This window comes from Pelobates fuscus, chromosome 4, assembly GCF_036172605.1.
Source record: "Pelobates fuscus isolate aPelFus1 chromosome 4, aPelFus1.pri, whole genome shotgun sequence".
NCBI lineage: Eukaryota > Metazoa > Chordata > Amphibia > Anura > Pelobatidae > Pelobates > Pelobates fuscus.
Genome location: NC_086320.1, coordinates 368,489,718 through 368,503,292, shown reverse-complemented (window position 1 = coordinate 368,503,292; position 13,575 = coordinate 368,489,718). Strand labels below are relative to the sequence as shown.

The 13,575-nt window shown below is 39.7% G+C and overlaps 1 protein-coding gene across 12 annotated transcripts in view; it reads right to left on the bottom strand.

Annotated features, from left to right (window-relative positions):
• Positions 1 to 1,954: 1,954 nt before the first annotated feature.
• KMT2C (lysine methyltransferase 2C) overlaps positions 1,955 to 13,575 on the bottom strand; it is a 162,588-nt gene continuing 150,967 nt past the window's right edge. For 10 of the 12 annotated variants that reach the window (XM_063452686.1, XM_063452690.1, XM_063452697.1 and 7 more), the window contains 15 exons: positions 13,417 to 13,555; positions 12,649 to 12,796; positions 11,545 to 11,723; positions 11,124 to 11,260; positions 9,966 to 10,212; positions 9,124 to 9,263; positions 8,862 to 8,966; positions 7,230 to 8,340; positions 6,678 to 6,814; positions 6,197 to 6,339; positions 5,783 to 5,951; positions 4,335 to 4,451; positions 4,145 to 4,218; positions 3,562 to 3,670; positions 1,955 to 2,917 (listed from right to left, as the gene is read on the bottom strand). In XM_063452686.1, the coding sequence (XP_063308756.1) occupies positions 2,825 to 2,917; positions 3,562 to 3,670; positions 4,145 to 4,218; positions 4,335 to 4,451; positions 5,783 to 5,951; positions 6,197 to 6,339; positions 6,678 to 6,814; positions 7,230 to 8,340; positions 8,862 to 8,966; positions 9,124 to 9,263; positions 9,966 to 10,212; positions 11,124 to 11,260; positions 11,545 to 11,723; positions 12,649 to 12,796; positions 13,417 to 13,555 (3,048 nt within the window). In that variant the 3' untranslated portion in view covers positions 1,955 to 2,824. The remainder of the gene's footprint in view (positions 2,918 to 3,561; positions 3,671 to 4,144; positions 4,219 to 4,334; positions 4,452 to 5,782; positions 5,952 to 6,196; positions 6,340 to 6,677; positions 6,815 to 7,229; positions 8,341 to 8,861; positions 8,967 to 9,123; positions 9,264 to 9,965; positions 10,213 to 11,123; positions 11,261 to 11,544; positions 11,724 to 12,648; positions 12,797 to 13,416; positions 13,556 to 13,575) is intronic. The other 2 variants (XM_063452688.1, XM_063452693.1) reach the window with 2 other exon arrangements.

Below are 13,575 nucleotides of genomic sequence, written 5' to 3'. Positions count from 1 at the left end.
TGAGAGAGGAGGATCAGTATTAGGAGGAGGAAAGACAAGGAGTTCAGTTTTAGAGAGGTTAAGTTTGAGAAAGCGTGACGACATCCAGTCAGAGATGGAAGAGAGGCAAGCAGTGACACGTTGCAGGACAGCTGGGGAGAGGTCCGGTGAGGAGAGGTATATCTGAGTGTCATCAGCGTACAGGTCAGCGTACAGCGTATGATCCCTCTCCCGTTTGTCACTAAATTCTCAGCAACAATTGATTGAGGAGAGGACAACTATTCTAAAAGTGGTTCTCCTGCTCTCAGATATTCCTCTAGGAAAGCTCATCTCCCACTTACCAAGTGGATAAAGCAACAGAGTTGGAAACGCAAGCTCCAATACTAACTGGTCGCCATCATAGGGAAAGAGGAACTGTGGATAATGTTACACTTCACCCATGCAACTGCAAGGATAATTTTTCTGTTGCCACCTCATTAACACATTTTCCTACACCAACATTATTCACCAGGAGAGGTTGTAAAAGTTAAGAGAAAACTGTAGGACATCTCGATGCAGTGGCCCGTCATTTTAGGATTGGATAGCAGCATTTGGCCTTGTTCCAGTGCTTTTCTTTGAAAAGCAACGGGTTAAAGGAGATCGCAAGTGATGTCTGCTTAGATGGTGACGTCACCAAAAAGGGAGCGGGATGCCGCAGTTGAGGAGCCCTGGTGTGTAAATCTAAGATTTCTTTATCATAAAGGTTTTTTTTTGTTTAACCAGCAAAGGGGATAGACAGAAGAAAACCTATAGTCCCGATATAACCATTGTTATTTTTAGAACAATGTTTCCTTTAAAACACATCATGCCAAGTTCACTTTATCACAACGTGTTGACATTGGATTCCATGTGAATGAAACAAAACCCAATGCAGTATTTAGTTGTAAAATAGTTTTTATTTGTAAATGCTGATCTTCTAAATCTGTTTTCACAAATTCCAAAATCCATAACACTCTTTTATACTCAAAAAAGAAATCATTTTTTTTGCCAACATTAGATACTATTTTACAGGACAGAAAAAAAAAAAAAAAAGGACTGTAGGACAAATACTGGTAGGATTTTGGGATATTTTACAAGAAGAAAAATATTCAAGAAACAATTTCATACAGCTATTTATCGAGAGAAAAATATATACAATTGATTTCTTCTGTAAGATAAAAAATACATCATGCCATATACATTACAAGTTCAAGACTGTGTGACTGAATATATCAAGATCATACAGTCCACTTTAATTGTGCACACAAATAAAAAAAAAAAAAAAAGCTTTATTTTATATTCAGCATGTGAAGTGTCAGTACCAGAATTTTAAGTACAAAAGCAAAAATAAACAGAAAAAGTGGGAAAAAAATTCAAAATGCTGATTAAGTCTCTACAAGCAAACACAAAACAATGTATTTTTTACTTAAAGAAATGTAAACAAAACCAATCCATACCAACTCTTTAAATTATATTATTCATATCCTATAGCCAGAATCCTGCAGTTGAAAGAATGTTTAAACATCTAATTAAAGATACCCCCCTTTATTAAACCTTTTATTTATTTATTTTTTTGGTCAGCAAAAATGCTTTTTTGATTTTTTTCCCTGCCCTATATGCTTTTATCATTCTGTTTATTGATATAGGCCCGATGACCTATTCTGACTATGTTTTCACGCTGAAAAAGATAAGAAAATAAAGGAAAAGCTCAGCCCTCCATTTGAGTAGTTTTAGCAGTTATTCACAGTTATCACAAATTATAAGCACAAAAAAAACCTGACTTGAAGAAACAGGGATGTTACAAAATGATAAGAAATGTGAAATCAAACGCTAGTTACAACCACTTTTTTTTGTTAAAGGAAGGAAAATAAATGTAACATGTAATTTTAACAACTACATATATAAAAGAAAAGAAAAAACAAAAGACAAAAAAAAAAACAGTTAATCCTGTCCCCTACCTAAAATAATAAAAAAAAATTTAATAATTTTTTTTTGCCTTTTAACGGTTTTGGTTATTAAGCACTAATTAAAACGGCAAATTATAAGAACACAAAATCATATTGTAACATCCCTATTATAATTTCATAAGTAGCACCCAAACTGCTGTTGAGTTTGGTAGCATTTGGTCAATCTATTATTTTATTTTTTTATTTTTTTTATACTGTTTTTATTTGCAAAAATATTTACAATTCTGTACAAAGTAACATCGTTAATTCTGCAGGGAAAAGCAGCAGCGTGGCTTTCTTCTAATTTTTTTTTTTCTTTTAAAAAATAGCTTCATTCAGTTATCCAATAAATACAAAAAGTTTCTCTTATTTTACAGAAAAAAAACCGAAAAAAACTAAACGAAAAAAAAAAACTACTACAATAAACTGACTCATGGAATCAAGTATTTAAGTGTATTTTAGTGCAAGTTATTTTCCCTTAGCGCTATCCCTAAGGAAGTCATTTCAGTACATTCCTTGTTCAGTGGTGTCTACGTTTATTTAGTTTTCTTAATTAGAGGGCCTGCCCCTTTTTCAGATAAGGCTGTGTCCAGCACTTTGGGCATCTCACTTCGCTGGTGATATCAGTCTTACATTCATGTATATGACCACCTGCTGCTCCATTTGCTTCACTTAGCTCAAAGCACAAGTGCCGGACTTAAACCAAGTGACCATCCGGGCTTTCGCGAGAAGCCCACGATTTTCTTGGCCAATGGCCTCCTTCCTGACCGCGGCTTGTTTCACTTGCTAAGCAGGTTCGTTACAACAGAAATGTAGATTTCCTCTGCATGTTGCGTCACATATCAGGGACTTGTAAAACCTTGGTGTAGCAAGGAGTTCATTCAGTTCATCCATTTCCGACAATTCACAGCGCCACAGTGGCATGGGATCTTGTGCTGGTCATCTTCAAAATCAAACTTATAATCATAACAAAGCTGTAAACAAAAACACATCAAGGGCTGAAAAAGTCCTTACAAATAAAATGTCAGATCTCTGTAAACCAAGCCTGGACTGTGGGATTAATCAAGCCATGTACAGCCCATATCTCTGATTAAAACTCCTACCACTGAGATAGACAGACAGAGATATACATATTTTCACACATTTCTTGACAAGGTCTTCTTTCCCTGACTTGATAAAAAATTTGAACAGACAGGTGTCAGGAATTAGACTTTCTTTTGTACATAGAGTGGGGAGACAGAACAGACATAGAAACATAGAATGTGACGGCAGATAAGAACCATTCGGCCCATCTAGTCTGCCCAAATTTCTAAATACTTTCATTAGTCCCTGGCCTTATCTTATAGCTAGGAGAGCCTTATGCCTATCCCATGCAGACACTAAAGCTTCTCTGATTAGTAAGGTATTAGATTGTGTATAAACACTAGGTACTGGAACTACAGCCACTGATTTAATAAGAGTTTTAAAGGCAGGTTAATTGGGATAGCGACCCCTGGTGGTTGTATTCTGGTTACATACTGCCACCATATACATAACACAGGCAAACATAAATGCAAACATGATTAGGAGAAATATTTAATATACAGTGTGTTCAAATTATTTCTGAGTGTAACAATACCTCTTCACCCTTTTGTATTCTTCGACTGGAGCTGATTATTATTTTATGTCCCTTCTCAAAAGTGACAACCTCAGCCACACAGTTAGGCGCACATGAATGGTTAATATACCTGTAAGAGACAGGAATTAAGGTCACAGCAACATCAACATTTGTCTTTGAGAATCGGAAACCGTAAATATGTTTTATCCTGGGCAATACAAGTTCACAGTAAGACTGTATCCACAAAAGCCCCAGATAAATGGATACGTACTATGAGGCTCTTACAACAGTCAGTCTATTTAGTGATGAATATAGAAGAAGTGTACAGAGGGAAGAATAGAAGTGGTTTTGGTGTAATTGGGGAAGACAGGTTGCAGCTGAAGAAGCCAAAAGAAGCAGTGTCACATTGCTCAGTCTACTGCCAACTGGAATTATATGTTGTTTGTTTGTGGCTGCTCTTTAACCACCAGATTGGGGTGTGTGGGGGGCGAGGAGAACTGCCAGACACACACTAAGTGCATCACAAACAGAATAAAACAAGCCTGGAAGTGCTGCTGTATTGTGTATAAAAAAACAAACTAACACACAAAATGTATTTACGCACCTTGCAGGTCCCCCAGTTAGAGTTGCATCAATGACGTGTTCGTTATCCATGCGGAACATGTACACACCACGATTCTGGAATTGCAGAACAAATTATGTTGGCCAACCAAATAAGGAGCACAGTCAGACAGTAAGAGGGAATGGTGATCATCACAGCACTATTTTTATTATCCAGACACCAAACGCCATACCTGGGACTCGTACAACTTCTCCTTCCTATTGGCTACTTCATTGCGTATAATGGTTCCAATGTATTCAATGACCATGGTGTGCTTTTCAATGTCTCTAGCAGCATATAACCCCAGACCCTGAAACATACAATAATCATTAATATTATAGCAAGAAATATAGAACACCAGACTCTGAAACAACCAATCCTCCTCTGCTGGTGGAAGTCCCCCTAGCCGCTTTCAGAGGAGGAATGGGCTGGCTAATGATGCCCCAATGACAGGGAATTACACCTCTGGCAGCAGATAGGTTAAAGTCAGTATGTGCAGCGTTTTAAGGAGTAACTCTTTAATATTACAGAAGCAACGAATATGTAAAACCAGACCCAGAAACAGAGAAAAATTATTACACCAACAAATATCTAACACCAGACCCAAAATGGAAGAGAAAGTATTTTATATGAACTTGCACGGTGCAGAAAACCTTCAGGGAACTTAAAGCATACTTGCCATGGAACATATATGTTTGTTACATAAACATTGTGCTTACAAATGTATTGATTCCTACAGCTCATCTATCCATCAAATCGTGGCATAGCCCTCCTTGCAGATAATGGAGTGACAGGGGAGAGCAGCAAATTACCCCTATGAGTGGGTCTCCTGCTCAATCACAACAACTACAGTTGATGTTCTTATTCCTCTAGTAAACATGACTTGCACTTTGCTAGAGGAATATAGAAACTTAGTGAATGATCTTTAGAAGAAAACGTGGGGGCAATCATTGGGAAGGTGCGTTACATTAAAGGGACACTATAGTCACCAGAACAATTACAGCTTAATGTAGTTGTTCTGGTGAGTATAATAGCTCCCTCCAGGCATTTTCATGCAAACACTGCCTTTTCAGAGAAAAGGCAGTGTTTACATTGCCCCTAGGGACATCTCCAAGTGGCTAATCCTCAGATGGCCACTGGAAGGGCTTCCTGGCTCAGGGCTGCACAGTAAGCAGCCCTGCCGTTCAGCATTCCCGCTTAATTTTCCTCATAGAGATGCATTGGTTCAATGCATCTCTGAGGATTTGCTGATTGGCCAAAATGGCGTTTGGCCCCACCCCATGGGAAAGCATTGGATTGGCTAAACATCTGCAATTTTGATGACGTCACCAAGGGGGCGGGGGACCCGTGGAGAGCTGAAAATAAGGCGAGTTTTAAACCCATTCTGAGGGAGCTAAGGCGGAAGGGGGGAAGGCACCTAAATGGTGGATTTTCACTATAGGGTCAGGAATACATGTGTGTGTTCCTGACCCTATAGTGATCCTTTTATGATAGTGACAGTGCAGTCACGGTAAATCTGTTTAGTTACAAGATCTGCAGCTCTGACACCCTCACTGCATCAAGCCCTCTCTGAAGCAACCAATTCCATCTTAAGAGTTTGCAGCTATTGGTAAAAGTGATCACATGCTCTGTGGCGCTCACCTGAATCCGAGATCTGGCCAGATACACATTGGATTTCCATTCGGTCTTCATCTTTCGGTACTGGGAGGATTTGGAGTGGACAAACTGCTTGCTGTACGGTGCATTTAGCTCTCCCGTGACTGTGCTCTGAAAAGACTTTGAAGTGCTGGTGCTGTTTAAAGTATGGGGCCTGCATGTTTTTAGATTGCGACAAAGAAAAGAAAGAGGGAAAACTGAAGATTTCCTCCATTTAGGGACATTTTTAGCTGCTGTTTCTGCGTAAGCATGAAGCTGCCTAGCGAGGACAACACTGGTGGTTGTACGAGCCACACACAGTCAGAGACAACAGGGTTTGTAAGCAATAGACAAAAGCACAGATATTGCTAAGATTGCCTTAAACCCTGGGCTGTACAAGGGGAAATTAAAGGAAAATACCTTAACACAAACCTCTTGACATGCGAGTTCATTTTGGGCTCTGATCGAGCACTGCCGGTGGGGTTGATGGCCAATGGCAGTTCCATCAAGGGGTTTCGGCCAAATCGAAAAGTGTAATTCTCACAGGCTTCCACACCTGGGAGCTACAGAATGAGAGCACAGATAGAGAGAAAAGCAAGGATCAGAATTACAAAGAGTGTAGTGTGCATGCATTCTAGAGCTGGCACGTTTCATCATAACTGTAAATGGGTTTGATAAAAAGGTTTAAGTCAGGTTTGTTACACAGATTAATATGTGTATTTGCTAAGTATTTTGAGAGTACAATGAATAGGTAAATTCCTAAGAAGTAGTAGTAAATGAAGACGTTCAGTGGGAGACATGCAAGGTCCTGACAGAGTGACAGCAAAACCAATGCACATACTAGTGCTCTTTTAAGTCGATTTAATGACAAATTACATGTACATGCCAAACCATGACATACCGATTCTGCTATCCGTGTAACAGCAGAGACTGTTAAACCAAACAGATCTTCCCCTTTCAGGAAGACTGGGAACAGCCTGAGGATTTCGGAATCTTTTCTGCAGTTTGCAACAGGCTCCAAAATTTTATCCCAAACACCTGAAACAGGAAAAAATAAAAATAAATTAAAAAAATGTATTAAAACTGTACAGTATAGGGAAACTTACAAAAAAAAGGTGCATTTTAGTTTTGAGTTACCATGGAAGTGAACTTGCATTCGAGAAAGATAACACTATTGATATAATATCTTGCAGTAGAACAACTCTTCAATATATTGTCGCGTACATGATCCAAAGACATTTAGTTACTCACATGGGTATAAGGATGAAAAACTGTGTTTGCCACCACATTAATAAATTATATCTTTATCGCTACAATCACTATTAGTCTATAAAATGATGTCTAGAATTAACATTATTGGTAAATAAGCAAATACATTCCAGTGTCTTGACTATCGTCTAAATACTTTAACCAAAGAAAATAAGCGGCAACTTCATGTTTGTTTTGTTTTTACCTTTTGGGGTGGAATCAATAAGAACGACATCTTCATGACCTGGTTCAATGACTCTAATAGTAAACAATGGTAATCCGTCTATTTCTTCGATGGAACAGAGGTAACGGCATCGTTTGTTGGCATAGCGCATGCTCCAGTACAGTCTGCTGGCTTCATAACCTACTGGGAAGAGAGCAGTCACAGAATGGAAGTCCTGCATTTGGTGCGGCAGCAGCTGACCGATTGTATGGAAGATCAGACTTCCGACGCGGAAAGTGTGGTCACGTTCCCCACGCTGGACTATGCTTGCTATCTGCCTCACTTCATCACGTTGTACGTAAACTCTTCGAAAGACTGCAAAATAAGTAAGTTCCTGCTCATGTGCTCCCTTTGGCTTGTGCATGGGGCAAAGCATAGTTTTGTCTTTGAAAAACATGCATTGTGCTTTAGTTGCACAGGTGAAGTGATAAATATTGGTGCATCTCAACCTGTGACAACCGCTGGTGGCTCCAGTTTTGTGACAGAACACACATTTCATCTGCAGACCTCTTCTTAATGCTAGTTCTACGTTAATTAAGGCACCAGCCTGTGTCTCATAAACCTCCGTGGACCAAAGAGCACAGTTTAAATGGACCCAGAGGTCAAGGTCTAAGTTGAGCAGTCTTGCTGGTCCATCTGTTACTCCATCACCTTCCTCGTGACAAAAGCAACATTTCCTGAAGTCTTTAGGCAGCGGGTCTGGCCTTAATGATGTCCCCAATCTTCTTAAAAAGTCATCAATATCATCATCACACTGAGTTCTGAAAGGCATCTTAGGGATAACAAACTGAATATTCCATTTCTTCCACTTCATTCCTTTCCATTTCTTACTATGACGGCTGTCATCCAGGCCACTGTGAATAGCTCGAGGCCGTGGTTTTAACTTCACAGTGACCTTTAGCTCGTCCGGTTTTGCAGCTTTAGCGGTTTCAAAAGCAGCGGGAGGGAATGCTATTGGAGGGGATGAAGGAGGGGAGATTTTCGTTTGCAGCAGTGGTAGACAGTGAACGTCTATGGTGGACGTGTTGTTGTTGTACTGGTGACATGACTTTGATTGAGCCGCTTTAAATGATGGCGGTGTTAAAGAGCGATCCTTTGTGGGAAAATAACAAAAGTTAGAATGGCAAGATGAACAAACATGGATCCTACTAATAATATAAAGAATACATTTTGAAAATAAAATGCATTTTCTCTAATAAGAGGAAACTTTAAACATTACAACTTATAATAGAGTTTTTCATTATTTTACAGTTTTTTTTAGTTAAAAAACATTTGTATAATTTTTTCCGTTTAAGAATATTTGACATAATTTGGGGGAACTGCCAGCACTCAAACCCTGACAAATCTCAGTCTACTACTGCCTTCAAACGGTGGTTTGCATAATACAGATAAGGTCTGCATTTGTTGTTCAAGTTTGTATAAAATGCTACCGAATGCTACCAAAAACGACCGAAAAGACAGCAATGCATTAACATGTATCCATGACTTCAGCTGGAGTCACCTATAAAGTATAAGATTTCATGGTTAAGCTCTCGTACCACTAAAACATACAATTGTTTGTTGCAATACACTAACCACGAATTCTGGTTGTGGAATAGTTTTGTTGTTAGTTACCTTGCTTTCTCCGTGTTTGGGTTGTGCAGCAGAATACAAAAGGAAACAATTGTTGCTACAAAAGACCATGTCCCCTTCCACCCTTCCAGGATTCTGAAGAAACTCCTGTGAGCCAAAAAAACAAACAAAAAAAAACCACTTGTCATTTCCACAAATAATACAGAACCTGTAATAGTATGTCTCAAAATGTACTCCTTTATATAGGGTGCCATAAGCTTTACTGTCTCTTTAACAAGCCATGCAGCCAGTGAATGCTGTGTACCTGCTTCAGAAAACTCAGGTCTTTCAGTGATTTCCTAACACCACTTCCTAGCACCACTACCTTGCAGTGAGAACACCACGAGTCTTTCCGAACAGGAGAATCCCCGACGCTTGGATTGTGATGCTTGTATCCTGGGACACCTGCACAAAAGACACACCAGTTGGTAAGGCAGAAGTTAAATAGTCCGCAGAACAGCTTAACTAAACAACATCTGCCAATCCCCATCCGGCTCCTCCAGTGTATTTACAATATTGATTTTACAATTCAAATCGATTTAAAATGTAATAAAAATAAATAAATTAATAAAAATGTAAAAAAAATATATATATTTTTTAGCATTTAAGTAACACTCCTTTTAATAAAATGCTTTTAGAGGTTATTGAGCATGAAATAGGAATTCTTGATGTAGCACAAGGCCATATATTCATTTTTGGTAAATGAATCCTATTAATATCCCTGCAGAGATAACATGCACTTTTCTTACAGCAAACATTTTATAAAATAAAGTTCAGAAAATAACCATAATTCCTTTATTATTCTGCAAATCTATGTACACTCAATGAACAACTTTACATTTTATTTACCTATTAATCTGGAAATAGTTCATCACTATTTATCTACATAATGAATGACTTGACGTTGATCAGGATTTAAATAGAGTCTTATGGACCCGTGATTAGCTATCTCTTCAAGCAAGACGTTCTAATGTCCAGTTGCTGCAGAGAGTACTAGAGTAGTCACTGCACTCAATTCATCTCAAAGACTCACAGGATCTGTTCATAAATTATTGAAGCATTGATTTATTTTAGACAACTTCAAAATGTGAATGGGAACGTGCTTACCATTGCTAGTTGGTACAAATGGCAGGTTTTGTGGCTTCATTCCATACGAGCCAATCAGTCTTGCTGGAGGAATGGATCCTGGTCTAGATCGTAGAAGTGACATCTGCCTGTAGTCCATATTGGAGTTTATTCTGTGGCCATTCATTAAAATGACAGGAGGTGCTTCTGTTGCACCACTTACTTCATAGCTGGTGGGCATTCGAACTTGCAGAAGGTCAGCAAATGCAGCCATAACTCCATTGATATTCTAGAGATTAAATTACATGCTATCATTGTTTGACCTGGAACTTTAATGAAATAATATGGAGTGCTGTTAGAAGCAGAATGGAACTCTTAAAGGGACATTATAGGCACCCAGACCACTTCATCTCATCTACATTTTTTTTGTGCACTGTCCATGTTCCCCTTAGTCCTGCAATGTAAATCATTGCAGTACTAAGACTACCTTAATAGAAGCGATTCCGATAATTTCACAAAGTTTGACTCTGCATGAGGATATCTGGCATTAAGCAAAACCCCATAGGGAAGAATTGAGGCAACGCTTTCCTATTGGGAAGACGTAATGCACGCAATGGCATTTGCCGCACATGCAGCCTTCCTCCCCCATTGGCTGATGTCTGAGTGTGACCCAGAGCCGAGGGACCTGGGTGCTGAAATCAGGTAAGTGAATAAAGCGTTACTTAACCATCTACACCACGGAGGCAGTGGAACACGTTAGTGTGAGGAATACATCTTTGTAATTCTAACCCTTAAGCTTCCTTTAAGAAATTCTTCTTTTGAACTCTGCTGACCTCTACTGTTTGCTATGTGTATTATAGAAAGAAGCCCTTATGCTATCACATTGTGGTAAACCATAAAATGATCGGGTCCATTAGAAAAACCATTAACAGAACAAAAATTAACTTGAACACACTAACGTCTACCATCAAGCAAAAAGCAGAGTAAAGTATGCAACACAAACTTTCCGTATTAATCTACAATAGACAGTATTTTAAAACATAGTTTCTCCATTCAAAAAGGAAAAGCAAAGTAGTGCATTTGTGTCACAGCGTAAAGCAGGAATTAATAAAATGCACTATGGATGCTGCCCCAGGGAGAGGGTGTGTAAGCTGGCTACTTGATTGTGTTACATTGAGTGTCTCTAGATTTCTCATTTACCTCAGCTGCTGTAGGATGCAGAGTGATCGCCACAGAGATCAGACCAGATTTCGGACCATTGGGCACTTGTACAAATTGAGATCCAAAGAACACGGATGGTGGCTCTCTCTTCATTCCGAAATCTCGGGCCTCAGACCCTGAAAAAATTTAAATTCAGGAAACTGTGTAAAGTTAATGATTAGAAACAAATGTAAACTATTGTCTTCATCGGAGTGTGTGTATCCAAAGACATTTAACTAGAAATATTTTAATATAAAAGTTAAACTGGGGCATATGAGTAAAATTAGAGCAATCAGCAGGATTATTCCATTTGTTGCCATAGTGACATTGCAATTGCTGTGTATAAATAACTTTTTTCCTTGGGTGAGAGGTTCTCATTAAAACTATGTTACCGTTGTGGATGCTATTTTGTGGTCCTTACCTTTCCCTGTGCTGCTGGGAAGGATCGGAATGATGGGGGACGTTGCAGGGTCGGGGGGTTCCTCCTTCACTAGTGACAAGTCCGGATACCTGCTGATTTCCATGCCAACCACACTCTCAGGTGACGAGGAGGGAACAAAGCTGTCAGGACTATCCCTGGCATCACAGTGATCCTGAACCCTGGAAACACACTGGTACATGTTAGTGGCATTTCCTGTATAAACAGCTTGAAGGAATACAATAAATTGCTGCCGCTGGACTCAATGACTAGGGAATCAGGAAAATTTGTCTTGTGGCGAGCTGACCACAGACATGAAAATTTAATATACTAAATCTCCATCTCAATGTGGTTGATTTGGGGAAGTTTATACCCCAAGCTGGTCTATTTTGGACTTCCTATTTAAAAAGCCAACATGGAATATTCATTACAAGGATAACCTACCCAACCCTGGGCCCCCAACCTTTTACTGTAGTCCAAGGGTACCCCACCCCCAATGCTCCTTCAAAGCTGTCCAAGACTAACTCACCCCTGACTTCACCCAGGTCATCAAAGTTGTCCACGGCTATCCACCCCAGCACTCCCAGCCTGTAACTGCTGTCCAAGGCTTTCCCATTTTAAGCATTGGGAGGCTAGAACACATGTGCGGCAAAACACAGAGCTGTGCCAACCAGATGGCCTCTCTCAGAGGAAGCGCCTCTAGTGACTCAGTATGACAGCAAATAAAACATTGCCATTCCTGCAGGATGGGAGTAAAACGGGGAGGGACATGGCACCCGGGCCACTTCAATAAGTGAAAGTGGTCTGGGTGTCAATAGAGTCCCTTTAAAAATGGTATTTGCTTCCACTATTATTTAATATGCTACCTCATCACCTGGCCCTGAATCAGATTCCACTCACTAAACTGTTCCTCTGCATCAGTTACAGTGCCCATGCCTTCTGCTCCGCAATGTGGGCACCTTACTGCCATTGTCTTGTTTTGTACGTGTCCTCTATCACACCAAAGGACAGCAGCTACCTTGGTGAATTAATCTGACATGGCACAATGTGTCTTTAAGCTGCCTGGTAGTTCGTATTAATCACAAGGTCTCTAGCAGATGGTCATACCGTAACTCCTCTTGATTGTTGTGGGGTGGGGTGGGAAGAGAAGCAGGGACATCCACTGACTTTGGTCCCTGAGTCATGGCTCTTGCTATCAAATCCTCCTGGGACCTGAAAGGCAGCTGAAATTGTTTGGGCCCTAGAGCTTTGGTAACTGGGAAGGGAAAAAAAAAAAAAATTAAGGTGGCATCAAAAGTATTTTTTCAAAATAATTTTTATGGTTTCAGAACTGAATGAAGGGAAACTGCAAGTTACCCACAATATATAATGGACTAAGGCGAGGCTGAGCAACTGCTGACAAACTCCTCACATTATACGTTGTCAGCCTCTGAGCTAGTTGAGGATCACAGGAGCTGTAATTCAACAACTATTTGGCCCTAGCTGCACAATCTTACAGTGCAATACAGAATAGCCAGGAAAGGTTATTAGTCATAGGTTGATGATACTGCTACATTTCGGATTATGTCCTTCTTAACAGTTAATCTGATTTATGCCAGTGATTGCTGGTAGATCATCATTAGAAATCTTGTCCATAAGGATTGTAAAATCAAAGCAGAACAATGCGCAATATGCACACGCTATGGATTAAAATCCAACCAGTCATCAAGGTGCTCAGTACTGTAAAACATAACGTAAAACATACATCTCAACATTAGGAGGTAATATTAGAGAGGCTTTTAAAGACATGTGCATGGGGGGGGAAACAATGAGAGAAACAAGAGAATAATAAAACTTTTGATGGTGTGTGTGTGTATATATATATGAAATTCATACCGTGGCCACCTAGAATAGCAGCTTTCCCAGCAAGCTCTTCTGTGGTTGCGTAACCATTTACCATCTTCTGGCAGGCCACAGGCGGCGGGGTGGGAGGAAGCGATGCTGGCGGGGTAGGCGGGTTACTAAGGTTATTTTGCTGTGAACACACAAGATTAA